Below are 21,948 nucleotides of genomic sequence, written 5' to 3'. Positions count from 1 at the left end.
GCACTTGCATGTGGCCGACCCAGGACAGACGAGGTTCAATTCCCAGCATTCATATGGTCACAACCTTATAGAGGGGCTGCAAAAATATAGCCAAACTTGACAAAGAAAAGGATATCTCTCTCTCTCTTTTTTTAGGTATAAACAATTTATTTCAAATAATATTTTTACTTTCAGCTTCTATAAGTAGGTTAAATTGTTGGTTATCATGATTTACCATTAAGATTTTTATTTATTCTATAAAAACTACTAGAGTGATTTTGTCTTTTTCTTTTTCTTTTTTTTTCTCTCTCTTTTTTCTCTTTTTTTGTCCCCCCATTCACAATACAGACCAGGCAAAGGACCTGGTTTGAGGTGTATATGGGAAGCATTTACTGTACCTCCTCTTTCTATACAGTCAGTGTGGTAAGCCTGTGGTAAGCATTGGGAGGCCGGATATCTCTCTTTATAGATGTCATCATTAAACATTACTTGGATGAGTACATCACATCAGTCAGAATAAAAGGAAAGAGTGCCTTTTAGTCCAAAGTAGAAAGATGAAGTTGAGTAATAGTTACTGTTTTGCCTAAGGCAAATCCTTCAAAATATTGTCTGTTTGTAGGTCTCACAAATTCCTTTTTACAGACAAAGTGAAGAAAGGCATTCCTGCCTTAAAAGGCAAGAGATGAAAACAAAAATAGTGACTGACAATGGAGGGAAAAATAATGAGTGGGAAACTACTGAAAGATCCTCTAAGTCAATCTAAAAATGTTCTCAGTTTTCAGCCAAATACCCACAAGAATCTCCTTTCTTATGAAAGTCTCTCTCTCTCTTCAAGTCAGCTCAAATGATGTACTTCATTTTACTATTAGCACTCTACATCTGACTTTTAGAAATGGTCTACTTCTACATTTATACATATATCAGGGGAATCACGGAAAAGGAGAGCTTGATGACTTATAACTCTAACCACATTCTCTGCCTTGATAATGGTAAAGCCAGCTCAGCTCACACTGACACAGAACTCCCAACTTTTCCAGAGTGGTTCTTAACAAATTTCAGCTGACCTAAAAGCAGGATTCCAGGTCTCCATGGAAGTTCACAACTACAGTACTGTGTGCTTCATAGCAAATGGATGGACTTCTAACTTCCCTCCTCCCCTCTATCCTTGTCTAATAAATAGGTTCCTTGACAATCACAAATTCCCATCAGATTGGGGCAGGGCTTGATGCGTTCATCAAGCAAACAGAAAAACAAAACAGCTCTACCTTCTACCAAATGAAAATTGTAGTCCTGAATTATGGGAAAAACTACCAGTGACACTAAATGAAATAGCATTGTGGTATTTGTCACCAAACACGAGGCCAAAATGGGCTAAATCTTTGGATTAAGGGAACAAAGGGCAAAGGGCAAAAAGCTGCCTTTTTTAAGGGCATAATAGGCAGTTCCTCTAAATACATCTACCTAGAACTCTAGTTGTGTGAGCAGCTGACAAGAAACCTTTGTTAATCAAACTTATCCAGCCCCTTCATCTTTCCATGTGTGGATAGAAAAAAAAAACCCATCAAAAAGGTAATGAACTAAAAATTAAAACAAAGAAAAACAACAACAACAACAACAAGAACAAAAAGGCAATGAAATGTCTGTGCAGATCCAAGTCCTGAATACTTGATCCTCCAGAAAACAATCTGCATTTACAGTACCACATCATTGAGTGGTGTATCTAATTCAGACCCTAGACATTACAAGCAGTACTAATTTGGTTTAAAAATGCTCCAAGACTGGGCCAGAGAGATAGCACAGTGGTGTTTGCCTTGCAATCAGTCAATCCAGGACCTAAGGTGGTTGGTTGATATCCCGGCGTCCCATATGGTCCCCAGTGCCTGCCAGGAGCTATTTCTGAGCAGATAGTCAGGAGTAACCCCTGAGCACCGCCAGGTGTGGCCCAAAAATCGAAAAAAAAAAAAAAAAAAAAAAAAGCTCCAAGACATTTCAGATCTGTATGTATTTTTTTTATTTTGAAACTGATGAGTATCACCAGTTGTCATCTATCAAAGGGTTGAGTTTAAAACTTGGTATGTGGAGCCAGAGTGATAGCACAGTGGTAGGGTGTTTGCCTTACACACAACTGACCCAGGATGAACCTGAGTTCAATCCTCGGTGTCCCATAAGTAACCTGAGCCAGGAGCTATTTCTGAGCGCAGAGCCAGGAGTAACCCCTGAGCATCACTGGGTGTGGCCCCAAAACAAACAAACAAAAAAAACAGAAACAAACAAAAAGAACCAAAAAAAAAAAAAACCCAAAACCTTAGTATACCTGTTTAAGAAAAAAAAACCCAAAACCTTAGTATACCTGTTTAAGAAAAAATAATCAGTCATCCTCCACAACAATGCTCACATTAGAGAAATATAGAAAGACCAAATAAAATTCTAAATTTGAAACAAATCGAACACTATCTAAAAAACCTCCTAAAGGTCTTTATTGAATCAGATGCAGGCACCTTTGAACATTTACTTTCTTGTGAAGAAGAAAATGCTAAGGAAGGTCTCAGGATATCTCCAAATGGGTTGGTAGTTCAATACCAGGCCAAGGATGCATTATTGCTCAGGCAGGCCCTACCTTTTTATCACCTGGATCATTATATCCTTTGAGGAGCTCCCAGGTTATACATAACTGTCAGTGCTTGTTTGGGGGCAGGGTACACCAGAAATGCATCTGGTGATGCTTGAGAATCATGTGGTGCTTGGGGTTGAACCAGGGTCTGCAACAAGCAAGATAAGCACCTTAACCTATATACTATCTATCTGTTCAGCACCTCAGCACCCTCTTGGTAGCAGCATGGCTCAGATCTGTGGTAAGAGGCATGCTGAAAAAAATTTCCAAAAATGCTGAAGCTGAAAATGCAGTTTTATTTGTGCCCTTTTCCTATTTGTTTTTTCATTGCAGTCAAATGATAAGTTTTGTCCTTGCCTGCTAATTGGGCTAGCATACTGTGTACAATGACAGAATTTTCAGGGCCATTTTCTTTGAAAAGAGAAAAATTAACATAAAAAAGGATATTCCTGGACTGTGACTTTAAAACCATAGTCACGTAAGAATGTAAGTGGTATCCCTGGAGAGTTCTCCTCTGGTTTCCAGACAAAAAACAGTGGCAGTTGATAAATGAACCAAGCAGATTCCTAGACAAAGGTAAGGGGCTTGGGGCTATGGGACCCGAGTTAAGAAGTGTCTTAATATTGTCGATCACAAATAAAACCTAGGCCATTACTTCTCTTCCCACAAAACAAGCCAATTACTGACTAAATGACAATGTACTTCCCTATAAGTAGTAGGGGGTAAGCAGGATGAGGCTTTTACTCTTTGAAGCTTCTTCTCTTTGATGCTTATGTTTAGTAAATAAAATATCCAGAGTGAAACACTCTTGCTGATACAACCTTTGTAAGTTTATACTTCTTTTAGAATTCTAATTGGCATAAAAAAAACCCAAGAAAACAAAATATGATCTTTCTTCAAGTTATTTCTTATGGCCCCAACCACAGAAAGAAAAAATACTTCTCAATTATTTGATTTACAAAGTAACTTCACATACTGGAAATGTCTTCAATGATGTCTTTATCCTTCTAATTTGGGGGCCACATCTGGCCTACTCTTCATGTGCTGTGCTATGTGTGTGGGATAGGGATGCGTGTCACTCTGATGATGCTCAGAGATGTGGAGCTAGGAATCAAACTGGATCTCCTACATGCAAAACATGTGTGCCTCTTCAGCCCCCAAAGACTTATCTTTAGAAGTCATTAGGAATTTCGCATTCTCTATAATGTTTGTGAGAAATAAACCACACAAGTCTGCCAATTTTGTTTTTCTCTATCTGGGATTTTAAAAAACAATAAACAAGGCTTAATGATTTAGACCTTATTCTTATTGGATGTCAAATGTATGTCATTTTAACATTATCACAGAAATCATGTTGCAATATAAGTCAAAATGCTTTGTATTATTTCCTACTTTTCTCATTTCTCTTGTTCTTAGTACAATATAAATAATAAGAGTTGGCTTCACACCCCTTTACTTCTAAGTCACTGACAATGGTTATAAAAATATTGGGGGGTGGAAGTAGAAATACAGGAAATGTAAGAGAACAATTCTCCTGCTTCCTGGTTTCTCTACAGTGCAAGTCATCTAATAGAACAAAACTCACTGAACTCATTATGATTACAAAAGGAGCCTCTAGTAAATTAGTTTCTTTCTATCATTGATCATGATACTGCCTTAATCTTGAGTAAGAAGCTTTAACCTTACACTTACACTAGTATATAGACAGTTTCACATGATTTCTCTATCATTTTATTTTCAGATATCCCCATGGGGAGGCTTGGAGAAGTTCCCATTTCTTCCCCAAAATGACAAACAAGAACTACAATTTTGGTCTTTACACACAAGTCACAGGATCAGATGGCTTTTGTCACATAGAATTAGAATGATTGATGTCCTCTGAAGTCAAATGTCCAGACTTGAATTCCAGATCTAGTTAAGTGATTGTAAGCAAGTTATTTGACTGAGTTACAATTTCCATAAGTTTTGATGTTCATAATAGCTGCTCTCTTATTGGGTTATTGTGAAGGTTAAATGAGTTCAAAACTTCAGTTTTGAGCCCTGAGTTCAGCACAGAGATGACTGCTCAATGCCAGACACCTTTTATACTAGTTCAATTTTTTTCTTTTTTTTTTTCTTTTTTTGGTTTTTGGGTCACACCCGGCGGTGCTCAGGGGTTACTCCTGGCTGTCTGCTCAGAAATAGCTCCTGGCAGGCATGGGGAACCATATGGGTCACTGGGTTTCGAACCAACCACCTTAGGTTCTGGATTGGCTGCTTGCAAGGCAAGCACTGCTGTGCTATCTCTCCGGGCCCTAGTTCAATTTTTTTTCTATGTAGTAAGCAGAGTCCTAAAAATTTTTGTAAATTAAATCTTTAAATTCTTTAAAGACATAAGAATATTTGTAGAAATAAATCTTACTATGAATCTTTTTACAGTGTAAATGACAGTATTCTACTCTTGTAAAAATCCAGTTTTTAAAATGTTTGCCAAAAATTACATGGCATATGGTCAAATTCATTAAATATTGATTTGAGTATTTGTAATTGCAAGGCTTTGTGCTAAGTAGTGGAAAATACTAATGTGAAAAAATAAGGGAACTCTATATCTGGTAGAGAAGCTAAAATGCTTCTCTTGAAGCATACTTAATTCAATACTTAATTCATACTTAATTCAATCTGAGAAAAATTAGTTGTCTCTTGAGGCCAGATAGGCTTTGCTTTGCATGTGGGCAATCTGAGTTCGTTTCCTGGGATCCCATATAGTTCCCTGAGCAACAGCAGGAGTAATTCCTGAGTACAGAGCCAGGAGTAATCCCTGAGCACCACTATGTATTGCCCCAAAACTAAAACAACCACCACCACCACCACCACCACCACCACCACCACCACCACCACCACCACCACCACCACTAATTTATTTCAGCCTGAGATTCATGCTCTATTGAAGGCTTAGAAAAAAAACCATGAGATCACACATGGAGTTGCTGGACATCAGGGAAGATTCTACTTTAAGTAACAATGGACTTGGCTGGCCTTGACTATATGTGCATATGTGTGTAACTGACATAGAATGTGTGAGTGTCAATGTATGTGAAAGAATATATATTGAGAATGTGCAGATGAGTATGTGTGAGGGTATATATATAGAGTGTGTATAATAATATGTGTATAATAATACCTGTAAGACCAGGTGAGTGTATATATAATTAAAAGATAGGAAAAGCAGGGAAGGAAGAAAGATTCACACATGGAAGAAAAACTTCAACAAATGTCCTGGGAAATGAAATTATATGGCATATTTAAGAAAAGACAAGAAAAAAAGAATATCAAAATGTGGGGAAGGAAAAACAACCTTGAATGCATTATTTAATTTCTGAAAAATAATGTTTGAGAGAAAACAAGCAATGATACTTAAGATAGCCTTGTCTGGTTAGGGGAGAACAGAGACTGGCAAAGAAATCAACATCAGGAGGCTCTTTCCATAGAAATAGAAACACAATCAACCTAGGTAACTGGTTAGGCCACTGTTCATTATTTTTATGATTCTCTTAGTAGGTCCTTGCATGATTAATTTCTTCACCTGCTTTATTTAGGCATGCATAGGTGCTTCTGCTGAGGTCCCAGTATGTGCCCATAAGCAGGGATAGGGATGAGGAACCTCAAGGAGAGTCAAAGATTTGACTCAGTTCCGTAAGAGGGGAAGGGAATATAAGGCCCTGGGTTATGAACAAGGAGGGATGCCATTTTGTAAGAACCACATGTTGTAAACGACAAGTTAGACTTCTCTTTCTCAAGTCCAAGTTTCTATTACTACCACCCCAAGCTACCTGACCATACCAGGTATCCTATCTAGAAAGAACAGGAGAGAGCAATAGGAAGGTAATCTAGAAGGTAATCTAATTCTTAAAAATCAACAGAAATTAAAACCTCCCTATGTCCCCTCCCAATATACCATATTTTCCAGCATATAAGACAACTTTTTAACCCATGAAAAACTTCTTAAAAGTTAGGAGTCATCTGTACACTGGTATATGGCATACTGGAACTTACTCCAGCTTCAGGGACAAGTGATCCATCCCTCTCTTACCACTGCATCCCATCCAGCTGCCACATGTCATCACTCAGTCCTCTGCTTGTCCCGATTAATCTTTCAGGGCACACAGAGGAGCTGAGTTACCGAGATCTGCATCCCATCCAGCCACCGGATTTAATTGCTGGTATGTGGCTTTCTGGTGCTCAGTCTTCTGTTCAGCTTTTATGGGACACAGAGGAGGCACTTTGTCTCCCTGTAACTGTCCTATTAATCACTGCACCCCAGCCAGCGGCTCTTAGAGGAGCTCCCTCTCCATGCTCTCAATGTAGATCACAATTAAAAAAATCACAGTCACTCACTACAAATGACAAATGTAAAATGATTGTTGGTACTCCAAAGACTAGTTTTATTAAACATATATTGTTAACCTTTGAGGTTTCTTCTCTTTTTTGTTTACGTTTTAAACATATATTGTTAACCTTTGAGGTTTCTTCTCTTTTTTGTTTACGTTTCTTAATTTCCATTTGGTGTGCATTAAAAGAGAGGTAGTCTTATAGGGTGAATATAGCCCAAACCCTCTATTTTAATAGGAAAAGTAGAGAATTGTCTTATACACCCTGTTGTCTTATACGCCAGAAAATATGCCGGAAAATATGGTAAATTGCCTTATGACCTTGGGTGGGGTTTGTCTTCTGTGAGAGAAGACCCTGAGAGGTTAGTTTCAAGTGCTGGCGAATGGATTAAAGTTTTGTTTAGCTTTAAAAAAATTGAAACAAATATATAGATTGGCAGTCTCAAAGAAAATGAATAGAAAACGAAGCATAGCAGCAGGTTTAGGAAAAAACATGTTCTCTACTCATCTCATAAGGTTCTATAGAGAAAATCTGCACTTAAAACTGCCTCTAAACCACATGGGTTCCATGATTCCATTGATTCCATTGTTGTTGACTTTAACTTAGATATTTAGTTCTGTCCTTTTTTATTTCCACCAATTCACCTGAGACCACTTGGCTCTTGGCCCCATCCTTTCTTTTTTCCCCTTAATTTCACGGAAAAATGCAGAAATATGAGGTAGAACAGAATAAGTTGTGTCCCAAGGTTCTGTGAAAAAGGCAAGAGCCCCAATCTAAAAGATAAAAAAAAGGTGGCAGTTTTTTGCATAGGCACAGCAAAAGTTGGGGAATATAAAAATAACAAACATTAGGCCTAAAAACAGGGTGTTCCTACTCATGAATAATCCTGTGATAAGACCAACTATAGACTCCAGGCATATTAAGTTGTCAAATCCCAAAGTCTTCATGGTTCCAGAAAAGGTTCTCCTCAATCATAGTTGTCACAGACAGGCTTCTGTCATTAGAGATCTTGGTTTTTGTACAGATCCTATGTCAAAGTCACACTGTCACAAAGTCTCTTGTGATTTATCTCACCGTTAGCTGGCGAGGCAGGGAAACCCAACCCAAAAGCAAATTGTTGCTGTTTTCAAGTTGTCAGGGTGTTGTATGAACACATCTTGTAGCAAGATGATGCCAGGGCAGCATTACTTCACCAGTAGAAGTTTGATTCCTGGTGCTGGTGCAGAATACTGTGCCATTTCAAATGATGGGATCCAAGATTTAGGAGGTGAATGGCCTATGACCAATCAACTGAAGCCTAGGTAAAGTCACTGACACATGTTTAGAGTGAAAGGACCCCTGCAATAAAAATTTAGTTCTTATCCATATAGATAAAAACTTTTTATGCTTAAGATTTCCCTCATTTTAATGTGCCTATGCAAAAAGGGACAATGCAACAGGATACTACTGGTGTGTATGGGAGTAAAAATAACAAGATAAACTATCCCTATAACCTGGTTTCAATATGAACTCAGAACCCAAGAGAAAGTTATAGTTTCTCAAAAGCCAAATCCAGTAGAGAATAACAGTCCAAAGTGAAGAGAGGTGGGAGAAAAGGGGCCTCCAAGAGTAAATCAGCAAGAACTGAGGTGGCAGCTTCTTTGCAGGCCAAAACAAGGGAGCCTGCAAAGAGCAGGTTGGTTTGGGGGAATATTCTGGTACCTGAAGGTGGAGCGGTTGAGGTGGTGCTAGAGGTAAGGTGCCTGCCTTACAAGCGCTAGCCAAGGAAGGACAGAGGCTCGATCCCCTGGCGTCCCATATGGTCCCCCCAAGCCATGGGCAATTTCTGAGCCCTTAGCCAGGAGTAACCCCTGAGCATCAAACGAGTGTGGCCTGAAAAACCAAAAAAAAAAAAAAAAAAAAAAAAGAACTGAAGGTAAGTGCCGAGGATAGGACAGTGGTAGGGCATTATTAGGGAAATATAAATCAAAACCCATACAAGGTAGCACCTTATACCAACGAGAAGGGTATGTTAAAAGTATGTCAAAAAGAAGGGCCAAAGAGATAGCACAGTGGTAGGTTTGCCTTGCTCGTGACCAACCCAGGGGGGACCCTGGTTAGATTCCCCATGCCTGCCAAGAGTGATTTCTGAGTGCTGAGCCAGGTGTAAGTAACCCTTGAGAGATGCTGGTGTGACCCAACACCCCCAATAAAGTACGTCAAAAGAAAAGCCGGAGTGGTATCACAGTGGTAAGGCATTTGACTTGTCCATGGCTGACCCAGGAAAGATGTGAGTTCCATACCCGGAATCCATATGGTCAGTCAGGAATGATCTCTGAGCGCAGAGCCAGGACTAATCCCTGAGCGCCTCTGGGTATAGCCCAAAACAAAAAACCAAACAAACAAAAAACCAAACAGAAAAGTATACCAAAGAACTGGAAACAACAAGTGTGGGAGGATGTGGAAGAAAAGGAACATAAGCACATTGCTGGTGAGAGTGTAAACTGAGACAACTTCTATGGAAAGTGGTATTTTAAATCCTTAAAGTGTCATTCCACATAATCCAGAACTAAATCTTACTAAGGTATTTATTTATTCAATGGGTAAGCCATTCAAGGGTTGAGAAGATTGCTTTTTGTGACCCAGGTTTGATCCCTAGTTCTACTCCTATCCCCTGCCAAGTGAACCCTCAAAGCCTCAGGACTTCTAGTCATAAGGAGCACTGCACTGCTGAGTCCCAACATTGAATCATCTGGAGGCTGAGTGTCACTAGAAGTGATTCCTGGGCCCCTACGCTTAGTGCCTTGTTTGAAAACCCACTCCAATTCAAAGAATTTTTGTACTCATGATGCCCATAGCAGCATTATTCCCAATAAAGAATCACCTAGATGACCATCATAATGATTGGAATATATATAGTATATATATACAATAGAAAATAATCTTATTCACAAAGATGAAATGATGCCTTTTAGAACAAAATCAATCTTGAGCTAATTATGCCAAAAGAAATAAATCAGTGAGAGACATTGGAGTACTGCCCAGTATGGCTCAAACAAAAAAACTAACTAATCAACCAACAGACTAAATAGCTCTGCTTGGCTACCAGAGGGAAAAGGGGGCAAGAACAAAAGGTATGAAGTGAGGAATATTTCTGTGAGTACACACATATAGAACTGCAATGCTAAGTAGCTGTAATTCCATAATGTCAACTAACAAAAACATTAAAAATAATAAACAGCATAAAGGAGGATATATAAATTTAAAAGTCAACCAATCACACAATGTTCTATTACATTTATCTCTTCGAACAATAAAAAACTATTTGGAGAACATACTTGAAATAACCTTAAGGAATCTATGTTTGAATGTAAAAATAAGTTTGCTGTCATGACAAAAACACTGAAAAGGAAAGTAAACAAAACAACACCAATTTAGTTCTTAACTAGAGTGGGCATGAAGGATTATGAGGGGCATAAATAACCTCAAAATCTCTAAGTTGAAAGTTGTTGCAAACAAGACTTGTTAACATCACTCTTAGAAAGCTTGCCAAGAATGCACAATCTGAATTGAAGTATGAAAATACATTAAACCATACAATTTAATCAATGCAATTTAAATACAATTGAAATCAATAGGCATTTTACAAAATCCATAGTCAGTACACATGGAAACTGTCTAAAAGATAAGAAAGGCTGAAAAATAGCCTGATCCTGGAGAGATTCTAAATTAGAAAAAGAAAAATTGCTGTTTCTATTTTTTTTTTTACTGTTTCTTTTGATGGACACCTCAGTTTCTTTGATTTCTTAAAAACTCAGTATTCCTTTACACCCAATAAAAATTAATCTCTTGGGGCCCGGAGAGATAGCACAGCGGCGTTTGCCTTGCAAGCAGCCGATCCAGGACCAAAGGTGGTTGGTTCGAATCCCGGTGTCCCATATGGTCCCCCGTGCCTGCCAGGAGCTGTTTCTGAGCAAACAGCCAGGAGTAACCCCTGAGCAATGCCGGGTGTGGCTCAAAAACAAAAACAAAAAATTTAATCTCTTAAGCAACGTCTGATCTTCTCATGTTTAAGGGTTTTTGGTTTTTGGCCAGGATATTAGCTCACATGATCTTGAATGTCTTTATATATTTGGTATACAACCTTTATTTTCTTTTTAAAAATTAAATTGACAGGGCCAGAGAGAGTATATTTGCCTTGCATGCAGCTGACCTGGATATAATTTCAACCTCCCATATGGTCCCCTGAGCAACAGCAGGAGTGATTCTTGAGTGCAGAGCCATAAATAATTCTGGGGCACTGCTGAATGTGGCCCCAAAACCAAAACAAAAATATTAGCATAAAATAACTCTCAAAAGCTATTTTATTTCTTTGCAAATCTTCTTTTATAAAGTAATGTTGAAAATAGTTTATCAACTTACCAGTAGTTGTTTCCTGGTGGTTTCCAGGGTGTTTTTTAAAGAGTTTCTTAATTCAGACATTGATATACAAGTACACATGCAAATGCTTGAGCCTGAAATACCAGCTATTAAACAGTATACAACAGAAGAAAAAACTCACTTTGTAGCGGGTTTTGAATATTAATTAGTTTAAAAATATTTTGTCTGATTACCATGAAGACCAGGAAAGAATTGTCACTGTTTGTAGTGTATTTTGTCACCACAAATGTAGATTATAATCAGGCAAAAACAGTGTTGGCTTGGGGAGACTCATTAAAAGTGAACTGCAAAGAAACTATGCAACCTCAGCATATTCAAGGCAGTAAATGCAATCACATTCCAAGTATGTGCACTTTTGGCAGAGCTGGCAAACACTAATGCCAGAGAGCATTATTCTTTCTGAAAACATTAACTCTATTCAAAGCCATGTTAGTGTAGTCTTATAGCATCTTGGCAATGGCCTTTAGCCATTAGTTGACTAATGAAAAAAATAAAACTAAAACAATGTAGCAGTTTCAATGATACATGCATTCCTTAGTACCAAGATGGGAATGGGAATTTTCCAAGTTCTAAAACATATCTTTTCTGCTCCTTGCAGTTTGCTCAGCTGCAGCCAAGGGGATAATATGTGGCTTCCTAGGACTCAGCTAACACTAGGCTTCCCTTGCACCCATTCTCCCCGCCTTGCTTTGCTGGCTCCCTAAACCACCTTTTAGGAAAGTGCAATAGCTCAGGCCCATAGTCATGCCTGTTCCCAGAGTTCAGCCACAAAACACATTTGCTTCATCTCTTCTTTCTATGCAAACATCTACACTCTGGGAAATACAAACTGACCAGGACACTCTTCAAATGTAAGTTTAGTTTAGTGTTTTTGTTCAAAGCAAATTTAGGGATTTTTGATTATTATTATCTTATTATTATAAGATATATGTCTATTTTAAAAATAGAAAGTAGAGGGAAGACACAATAATAATGAATACTTCTAAAGTCCTGCTTTAGGACTGGAGAGAATACAGTGGGTAAGGACTGGCCTTGCACAATGAATCCCCAAGGACTTCCTGGAGTGCTCCCTGAGCAGAATAAGAAACAAGCCTTAAGCACTGCTGGTTGTGACCCAAAAAATAATTGAAAATGATTAAAAAAAAAAAAAAGAACAGACACTTAAACTTTTATTGCAGTTGCTTTGTTTCTTATTGTTATAGCATTACTACTGTATATTTGTTTTGTATAACAATATTTCATAAGCAATTTTCCATGTGAATACTTTTAAACAAACAGCTACTTACTATCCCAAGTCGTTATGGCATGTTTTAATTAGGCTCCTAGTCACTGACTTGTAGAATCCTTTTTCAAAAAATTATTTATTTACTGAAAACTACATAGAATTGTTTTTATAAATACATACATTGGAATCAATTACTCTTTTTTTTGTTGTTTGTTTATTTTGAGAGAGCCACACTCATTTGATGTTCAGGGGTTACTCCTGGCTAAGCGCTCAGAAATTGTCCCTGGCTTGGGGGGACCATATGGGACACATGGGATCGAACTGCAGACCTTCCTTAGCTAGCGCTTGCAAGGCAGACACCTTACCTCTAGTGCCACCTCTCTGGAGGAATCAGGGGACTCTATGGGGTGTCAGGGCTATATGGAGTGCCTGGGAATCAAACCCAGGTGCAATACCTTACTCACTACACTATAGCTTTGACCCCAATAAATGACATTTTTTGGGTTTTTGTTTTTGGGCCACACCCACTGACACTCAGGGGTTACTCCTGCCTATGTGATCAGAAATTGCTCCTGGCTTAGGGGACCATATGGGACGCCAGGGAATTGAACCGTGGTCCGTCCTAGGTTAGCACATGCAAGGCAAACGCCCTACAGCTTGCACCACCACTCTGATAAATGACTTAAAATTTTACTAATCCAACTGAAATATTCCAACTTTTTTTTGGAGGGGGTCACACCCAGCAGTGCTCAGAAGCCACTCCTAGATCCACACTCAGAAATCGCTCCTGGCAGGCTCGGAGAATCAATGGGACACCGAGATTCAAACCACCATTCTTCTTCATGCAAGGCAAATGCCCTACCTCCATGCTATCTCTCCGCCCCCCAATTTCTTTTTTGTCTACTTTTCTTTTTTCCTTTTTTTTTGAGGGGCTGTTTCTTTTTGGTCATTCCTGATGGAACTCAGGGTTACTCCTGGTTCTGAACTGTGTTCCTAGTAGGGTTCGAGGCACCATGGATCATAGGGAATGCCACAGATCAAACCTCGGTTGCTACATACAAGGCAAACACCTTGACTGCTATATGACCTTTTCAGCCCCCCACATAGTTTTTCTTAAAAATATAATCTTGGTTTATCTTTGCATAAAAGATGACCTTAGCATGACCACACAAAAAAGAAATTCTGAGTATTATTAAACATTCTAATTGAATAACATCTCCAACCAAAAGTATTAACTATAGCTATTTTCTGACAAAATTGCTGCATGATGTAATGCTGAATAGACCCACCTGGGAAGGGTGATGACTCACTGTGGTTTGATGTGGGTGAAAAGAATGGGTGAGAGAAGACATCTGGAGACAGATGTCTTAAGAGTCACCAAAACATGATCTTCCTCTTAGCATATAACTAGCTTTTCATCTCAAACATGTTTCTTAAATTTTATTGTGTTTGTTTCCACATTTGTAAAGAGTTAGTGATCTTCATCTTCATTGTGCAAGGTGGAAAATCTATATAAGAAAAATTTCTAGGACTGGAGAGATAGTGGAATGCTTGCCTTCAATGTGACTAACCTAGGTTATATCCCAGGCTTCCATATAGTTCCCCAACCACTGCCAGGATTAATTTCTAAGTGCAGAGCCAGTAGTTAGCCCTGAGCATCATTGGATGTGGCCCCAAAGCCAAATTTTTTTCCTAAAGCCAAATTTTAAAAAATCTATAGAAGAGCCAAGTATATTTAGCAAACTCACAATACTTATTTCTATAATGAACATGTATTCCACTTTTAAAAAGACCATTGCAACATTATATAGAGAAAAATTAATTTAAAAGAATTTATTTCTATAAATGAATTTTAAATCATTACTTGTTCTATGTAAGAGTCTGAGTCTTGGAACTTCAAGATTCCAGATATAAAGAGAGCAAGGGCTAGAGGGATGGTACAGTAGGTAGGACTCTTGCCTTGCATGAGTGTGACCCATGTTAAATCCCTTGTATCCTTTATGCTCTCCTGAATCCATCAGGAGTGATCCCTGAGTGCAGAGCCAGGTACAATACAATACAGCTGAATGTGGCCCCAAATCCCCCTACCCACCCACCTCCCGCCAAAAAACAAAACAAATAGAGCCCTGAGATCAACCATGATCAGAGTGATCACATAGTTCCTATCATCAAGTCAACCCAATGCTTTTCCTACTTTCTGAACATTTGTGAAAATGTACCAAAGATGATAGATTAAACTTCTAGGCTAAAATAGCCATGTCTAGTTCTTCCCACCTTGGTTTCTGATTTCAAAGAGCCTAGAAGCAGCAGATGACTATACCTATGCACGGCTATCAGAATTTACCATTCAGGTTCTGGGAATGTATTTTTCTGCCCAGAGACCAACATAATAAAGCTGGCCCCAGCCCTACACTTTATCTCATACTTTGTACTACATTCAATGAATTTCACTGCTACATCTGACCAAAATTACCTAATGAAGGACTCCCTGGAGAAAATCTTTCTAAAATGATACACAATTAACCAGCAATTAATGAACAATGTGTTCCCATGGCCCTAAAGTGTCCCTGTGGTTCTTATTTTTCCCAAATAAGTTTAAAAATTGCAACCAGGCACTAGAGCAATAATACAGATGGTAGAGCTTTTGCCTTGCACTTGGCTGACTAGGGTTCCATCTCCAGCACTGGATATGGTCCCCTAAGTCTGCCAGGAGTGATCTCTGAGTGCAGAGCCACTGACTAAGGCCTCAGTACCACCCAAAATAAAACAAACAAAAGTTGCAACTAATTGTATGAACTCAATTGCTCCTTCTCTGATAAGAGTAATTTAGCCATTGATAAGTAACCATAATATTCCCTGGGAAAAACAGCTAAGATTTTTTTTTTCCTCCAAGAGCATATAGATATGAGCAATCTCAGAACTGCTGAAAGGCTTTCCTATTGGGAGGTAGTACCCAAAGCGATAAAAGCTCTTTTCTTCCGGTGCAAAGGTAAAGGCCACCTGGAATATATGTGTGTGTGTGTGTGTGTGTGTGTGTGTGTGTGTGTGTGTGTGTGTAATACTGTCTGTGCTACTGAAGGCTGAAGATGTTTGTGTGTGTATATGTTTGTATGCAGGTATTTTAATACACTGTGCTACTGAAGGCTGATAGAACTTTACTAAAAGCCTGTATGATGTTTGGAGTCATATGCATAAAAAAATTTAGAAAAAGGGGCCGGAGAGATAGTATGGAGATAAGGTGTCTGCCTTTCATGCAGAAGGTCATTGGTTTGAATCCCATCATCCCATATGGTCCCCCAAGCCTGCCAGGAGCGATTTCTGAGCATGGAGCCAGGAGTAACTCCTGAGCACTGCCGAGTGTGACCCAAAAACCGAAAAAAAAAAAAAAAAAAAAAAGAATCAGAAAAAAAAAGGGGCCAGAGCCATAGTGCAGTGGTAGGATCTTTGTCCTGCATGCGGCTGACCCAGGACTGACCTTGGTTCGATCCCCAGTGTCCCATGTGGTTTCCCAATCCAGGAGCGATTTCTGAGCGCACAGCCAGGAGTAACGCCTGAGTGTCACCGGGTGTGGCCCAAAAACAAACAAAAATTCAGAAAAAAAAAAAGTTCTTTTTTTTCGCCTGGGATATAGGATCACTACTATCCAAGATCCAAGGATCGATGAATCTGACGTGCTAGCAGTGTACCCCAAAGCACAAACTTAATTTCAAAAAAATTTTTGGAAATTTCAAAAAATGATTTATTTACTTTATTTTTTTTGTTTTTTGGGTCATACCTGGCAGCGCTCAGGGGCTACTCCTGGCTCTACACTCAGAAATCGTCGCCCCCCCCCTCCCTGCAGGCTCGGGGGACCATATGGGATGCCGGGATTTGAACCACTGACCTTCTGCATGCAGGGCAAACACTTTACCTCCATGCTATCTCTCTGGCCCCAGATAAACACATTTTTTTGTTTTGTTTTTAATTTTGTTTGTTTTTGGGTCACACCTGGCAGCGCTCAGGGGTTACTCCTGGCTCTATGCTCAGAAATCGCCTCTGGCAGGCACAGGGGACCAAATGGGATGCCGGGATTCGAACCACCATCCTTCTGATGAAAGGCAAACTCTACCTCCATGCTATCTCTCTGGCCCCCCAAAAATGATTTCTTATACATGTTTCATTACCAGAAAAAACTCTGACTGCAGCGATACACACAGAGCCTGTCGAGTTCCTCACTTCATTTGGTCTTTGTGCAAACATCCCCTATTGAATTAGCTTTTTGGGTCATTCCAATGGAAGTAGCACCAACATATTCATGTGTATCACCTTAGGATGTCTTCTATTTTTTAGTGTTTAGTTTTCTTTTTCACAGTCTCCCAGATTATTTTCTTATACTATTAAATTTTTTTTTTTTTTTGGTTTTTGGGCCACACCCGGCGTTGCTCAGGGGTTACTCCTGGCTGTCTGCTCAGAAATAGCCCCTGGCAGGCACGGGGGACCATATGGGACACTGGGATTTCAACCAACCACCTTTGGTCCTGGATCGGCTGCTTGCAAGGCAAACACCGCTGTGCTATCTCTCTGGGCCCACTTATACTATTACTTTGTTTTCTACTCTCCCTTTACTTCTTCACACTAATGTGTACTCCATAAAAGGTGAAAAGCTTCATGGCTATAAGTCACCCAGTCTTTCCAAGTATTTGAATCACAGTTCAATAAATACCTGTCACATGAATGAATGAATGAATGGACGGACAGTGGATGCTTTAGCCAAGTGTCATACATCTCCACTTCTCTTCTCAGTAAGACAGATCTCCAGACAAAGCTTTGGAGATATACACACTAGCTAGCATAAACATTTCCTTGGATGTCTTTATTGTCAAGAAGCAAATGTAGGGGCCAGAGAGATAGTATGGAGGTAAAGCACTTGCCTTTCATGCAGAAGGACTGTGGTCCGAATCCCGGCATCCCATATGGTCCCCTTGCTTGCCAGGGCCGATTTCTGAGCATAGAGCCAGGAGTAACCTCTGAGCACTGCCGGGTGTGACCCAAAAACCCAAAACCCAACCCCCCCCCCCAAAAAAAAAAAAGCAAATCTATTCATGTGAACTACCTGAAAAGTTTAATATAAGCAAGTTTCCTTCTCAGTGACCCAGTCTCTGTTGCCATTTAACACACCACTTGTTTTTCAAGTCTTGTTTTCATACTCACAAAAGCCTAAATCTTTTTTCTTACCATACTGATTAGAAGAACTGGTGAAGAGAAGATAGTCAGAAGCACAGGTCTGGGATTCAATATCCAAATCTCCCAACCTCAGGATCAACTGCTTCCCCTTCGGTACTGTGATAGTCTTTTCACAAACAGTGTGATTGGGGTAAGTCCTTGGGTAATTTTTAGATGTCATTGTGCCACTGTCCTGATAGGTCACTATGTGCCCACAGCCATTACCTGACAAAGAAAGAAAAGGATGAAATAAATAACTGAAATTTATTGATGTGAAAATAAGTGAAATAAATTATATAAAATGAATTCTTTTTTCTTTCTCTCCCTTCCTTCCTCCCTCTCTCATGCTTTCTCTTTCCTTCCTTTCTCCTTTCTTTCCTTCCTTTCTCTTTGCCTTCTTTCTTTCTCTACCTTCCTTTTTCTTTCCTCCTTCCTTCCTTCCTTTCTCTCTCTCTCTTTCTTCTTCTTTCTTTCTTTCTTTTTTTTTCTTTCTTTCTTCTTCTTTCTTTCTTTCTTTCTTTCTTTCTTTCTTTCTTTCTTTCTTTTTTCTTTTTCTTTCTTTCTTTCTTCTTTCTTTTCTTTCTTTTTTCTTCTTTTCTTTCTTTCTTTCTTTCTTTCTTCTTTCTTCTTTCTTTTCTGTTCTTTTCTTTCTTCCTTTCGAGCTACATCTATCACTATCAGGGGCTAATCCTGAATCTGCACCTAGAAATTACTCCTGCCAGACTCTGAGGACTATATGGGATGCTAGGGATCAAAACCAGGTTGGCTACATTTAAGGCATATGTCCTCCCCACTGTGCTATCACCAAGAAATGAATTATTATTAAGCCTAATACCATCTCTTAAATAATGAATTTAAAAATTCATATCTGATTCAGCTCTCATGGCACTATACCTGAGCTTTATCCAAATATACTATCTCCCTTTTCAAAAGTGTCTTTGGGTCCCTATTGTCCACCATCTACATTCCATAGCATCTTTTGCATACAACTCTTAGGTTTCATAATAAATTTATTACAGCTTTCATAATAAATTTATTACAGCTTTCTAATCTATATTCCCCCCCAGTATGCTCTAAATTACTGCTTCTCCTTCCCCAAAAGAGCATGATTTGCAGTAAAATAAAATCACTTCAGAGGTTTGTTGTACTGATCTAATGAGATAGTATATTCAAAAGGTAAAAGAATCTAAGAGGACTTTAAGAGCATGCCATTCAACTGAAAACAAACAATCTTTTAACATTCATTTCTGTTAATGGCAGTCACAGATTTGATGATTCCTGAAAGACTCAGGCCAGATCATTAGAGAACATCCAAGAATCCACAGCATTGAAAGCTTGCCACATAGCTAAGAGAGTGCTACTGGAAACACATAAAAAAATAACAATAGCTACTTCACAGAACTCAGCATCAAATGGGAGGCAGCCACGGTGTAATGTGTTATATTAGAAGCTTAAAGTAACTGCTGAGTGATTCTATTTCAGTGTATTATCAAACCCTTGTTATAACAAAAGACTTTTCTAAATAGGGAAAGTCATCAACTGACTAACAAGTGGCTTCAATGGATTAAAGTGACCATGTTAATCACACAAATATACTGGCTTGCACAACGAGTGGACTCACAAAAAGGGGGGGGGGTGTTTAAGTCTGTGTCTAGGCCACAAAATGTATGTGGTTAAAATAGCTTAGCAAGCATAGCAAGAATGTCTTGCCCTAAGTAAGGAAGGAAGCCAAAATTCTCTGCTGAAGGAACTGCTAGTAAAAGAGTCTCATTGAGGAACTCTAACTTAAGATACTGAAAACCTGGGCCAGAGAGATAGCATGGAGGTAAGGCCTTTGCCTTGCATGCAGAAGGACGTGGTTCGAATCCCAGCATCCCATATGGTCCCCCGAGCCAGCCAGGAGCAATTTCTGAGCATAGAGCCAGAAGTAACCCCTGAGCGCTGCCGGGTGTGACCCCCCCCCCAAAAAAAAAAAGATACTGAAAACCTAAAGTCCAAAGAAGCCTTTTTGTTCCACACTCATCCCTAGCTAGCAGATTTACTTGGACTCTTTTATTTGTCAACTTCTTTCTTTCCCTAAGAGTTGCAGACAAAGGACAACTTGCCTGTATGTCTATCTTACACACACACACACACACACACACACACACACACACACACACACACACACACACTTGACTGAAGAGAACTCCAGAATCCACCCCATCTCAGCACAAAAGACAAAATTAGTTAGAAGGAACCTGGGCATTATCCAGTAACTCCCACTAGATTAAAGGAGGAGAAGCAGTGAGTTAGAGAATACTAGGGTGAAATTTAGATTAGAAAGCTATGATAAATTATTATAAAACCTAGAGTTGTGTGCAAAAGAAATAATGGAATGTAGATAATGGACAACAGGAATCCAAAGGCATTTTTTTTTTGAGAAGGAAGATAGTGTATTTGGACAAAACTCAGGATCTACAATGCCATGAAAATCTGAATCAGAAGGGAAGTGTCAAGACTAGGAACAGATATCAGTGGGAAATTTGCATTATTAGGACTGGAAATCAGCAGGAAATTCACAAGCAAACACTAGTGTTAGCAATAGTAAATAAGACAGAGGAAATGGGAAAAATAGAACCAACTCTGAGATTTTGAGTCTGGAAATGACTGGAATACTGAAGGTATTCTAAATAGAAAAAGACACCCAGATTTAGCAAGCAGGTGTTGGGGACAAAATTTTTATTTCAGTCTAGTTAAGTTTGGTAATCTATTCCTTGGTTTCTCTAGAAGGTAAAACCAAAGTTGTTAATGGAAAAATGATATTAGAATCATTATGTAGAAGCATATAGCACAACAATGTAACTTAAAATTTGAACTCTATACCTGCCTTTAAAGAAAATTACAAAGAAATCCAATTGACAACTTCTCTTGAAAATAGGAAGCCCTGGAAACCTTGAATGAGAGATTCTTACTATCCTAGAAGTCTGATGGCTGCCCTCTAAAAGGTACAGGGTCCTGTCTTTGTTATTCATTTCCATGACTTGCCTCATTGTAGGCAATGATTTGAGCACCCTGAAAAAGTAATCCCAAAGGAACTAGTCTATAAATGATTATGTATGTAATTAATATATAACTAATCCCTTTTTTGCCAGAGCATATATGATGGTTCTCAGGGTTTAGTCTGGCTCAGCACTTAGGGGGAATTCCTGGTGGTGATTAAGGACCACTCTTGTCTCTGCATAGTAACCACTTCTGATGGTGCTTAGAGGACCAAAAGTGGGACATGGGGTCAGCTGCATGCAAGGCAAATCCCCTGAACTATAGTTCCACCCTGGCATAACTAAACCCTGTTAAGTCACCAAGAAATCTGGTCAAGTACTTGAATACCTTTTTTCTCAAAACTATGAAATGCTGCTTTAATTGGATAGAAAAGCAAACCCTTTTTTGAGAAAACACAGCTAAACATGAAGAAAGATTATACATAAGTCAACCTACACAGGGTATTCTAAATTTTGTTTACATGACATAACAAAGAAAAATCCCAGGATGTCATTTTTATTCAACCCCCAAATTATAATTTTTTTCCGAAAGCTTTTCACCCAGTAACATGGGCAAAATATGAGCAAGTTTAGGTCTCCAAATACTCCCATTGGTACTTTGTGTGGTATATGTAAATCTTTTTGGAAATGCTTTCCTTTTCCATTAACAGAAACAGTAACACATTGTTCTGTACTAGAGTCAGAATTGTTGAATCTTTGTTTATTAAAATGCAAACTATCATCGAACTTGAATTTCACTTTTGCATATGGCAGGAGACATATGAAAAATATTAATGTACTTATTCCATACTATGCAGCTGTTGGGAACAATAAAGTCATGAAATTTGCTTATACATGGATTGATATTGAGAGAAGTATGCTGAGAAAAATGAGTCAGAGGGAGAGAGACAGACATAGAATAATCACATACATTTATGGGATATAAAAAATATAATATGGTAATTATATCCAGGACAATAGAGACAAGGTCCAGGAAGACCAGTCCATGGTAGAAAGCATGCCACAAGTAGGAAGGGAGTGCAATTAGGGCAGTAATGCACCACAAAGACAATAATAGTATGAATTGATCACTCTGGACAAGAATTGAGGCTGAAAGGAGAGAA

The 21,948-nt window shown here is 38.9% G+C and overlaps 1 protein-coding gene and 1 non-coding gene across 2 annotated transcripts in view; both read right to left on the bottom strand.

Moving 5' to 3' along the window:
* Window positions 1–21,948, bottom strand: part of DCBLD1 (discoidin, CUB and LCCL domain containing 1) — an 80,677-nt gene that overhangs the window by 38,574 nt on the left and 20,155 nt on the right. Inside the window, exon 2 of the mRNA XM_049771357.1 lies at window positions 17,817–18,029. Within this exon, the coding sequence (XP_049627314.1) occupies window positions 17,817–18,029 (213 nt within the window). The remainder of the gene's footprint in view (window positions 1–17,816; window positions 18,030–21,948) is intronic.
* LOC126007918 (small nucleolar RNA SNORA51) lies at window positions 303–430 on the bottom strand. Its single transcript, XR_007495389.1, has one exon. It is a non-coding gene; the product is annotated as a small nucleolar RNA SNORA51 (small nucleolar RNA).

This window comes from Suncus etruscus, chromosome 4, assembly GCF_024139225.1.
Source record: "Suncus etruscus isolate mSunEtr1 chromosome 4, mSunEtr1.pri.cur, whole genome shotgun sequence".
NCBI classification, from domain to species: Eukaryota; Metazoa; Chordata; class Mammalia; order Eulipotyphla; family Soricidae; genus Suncus; species Suncus etruscus.
Note: the sequence above shows the minus strand (reverse complement) of the source record. Positions and strands in the feature narration are given on the sequence as shown.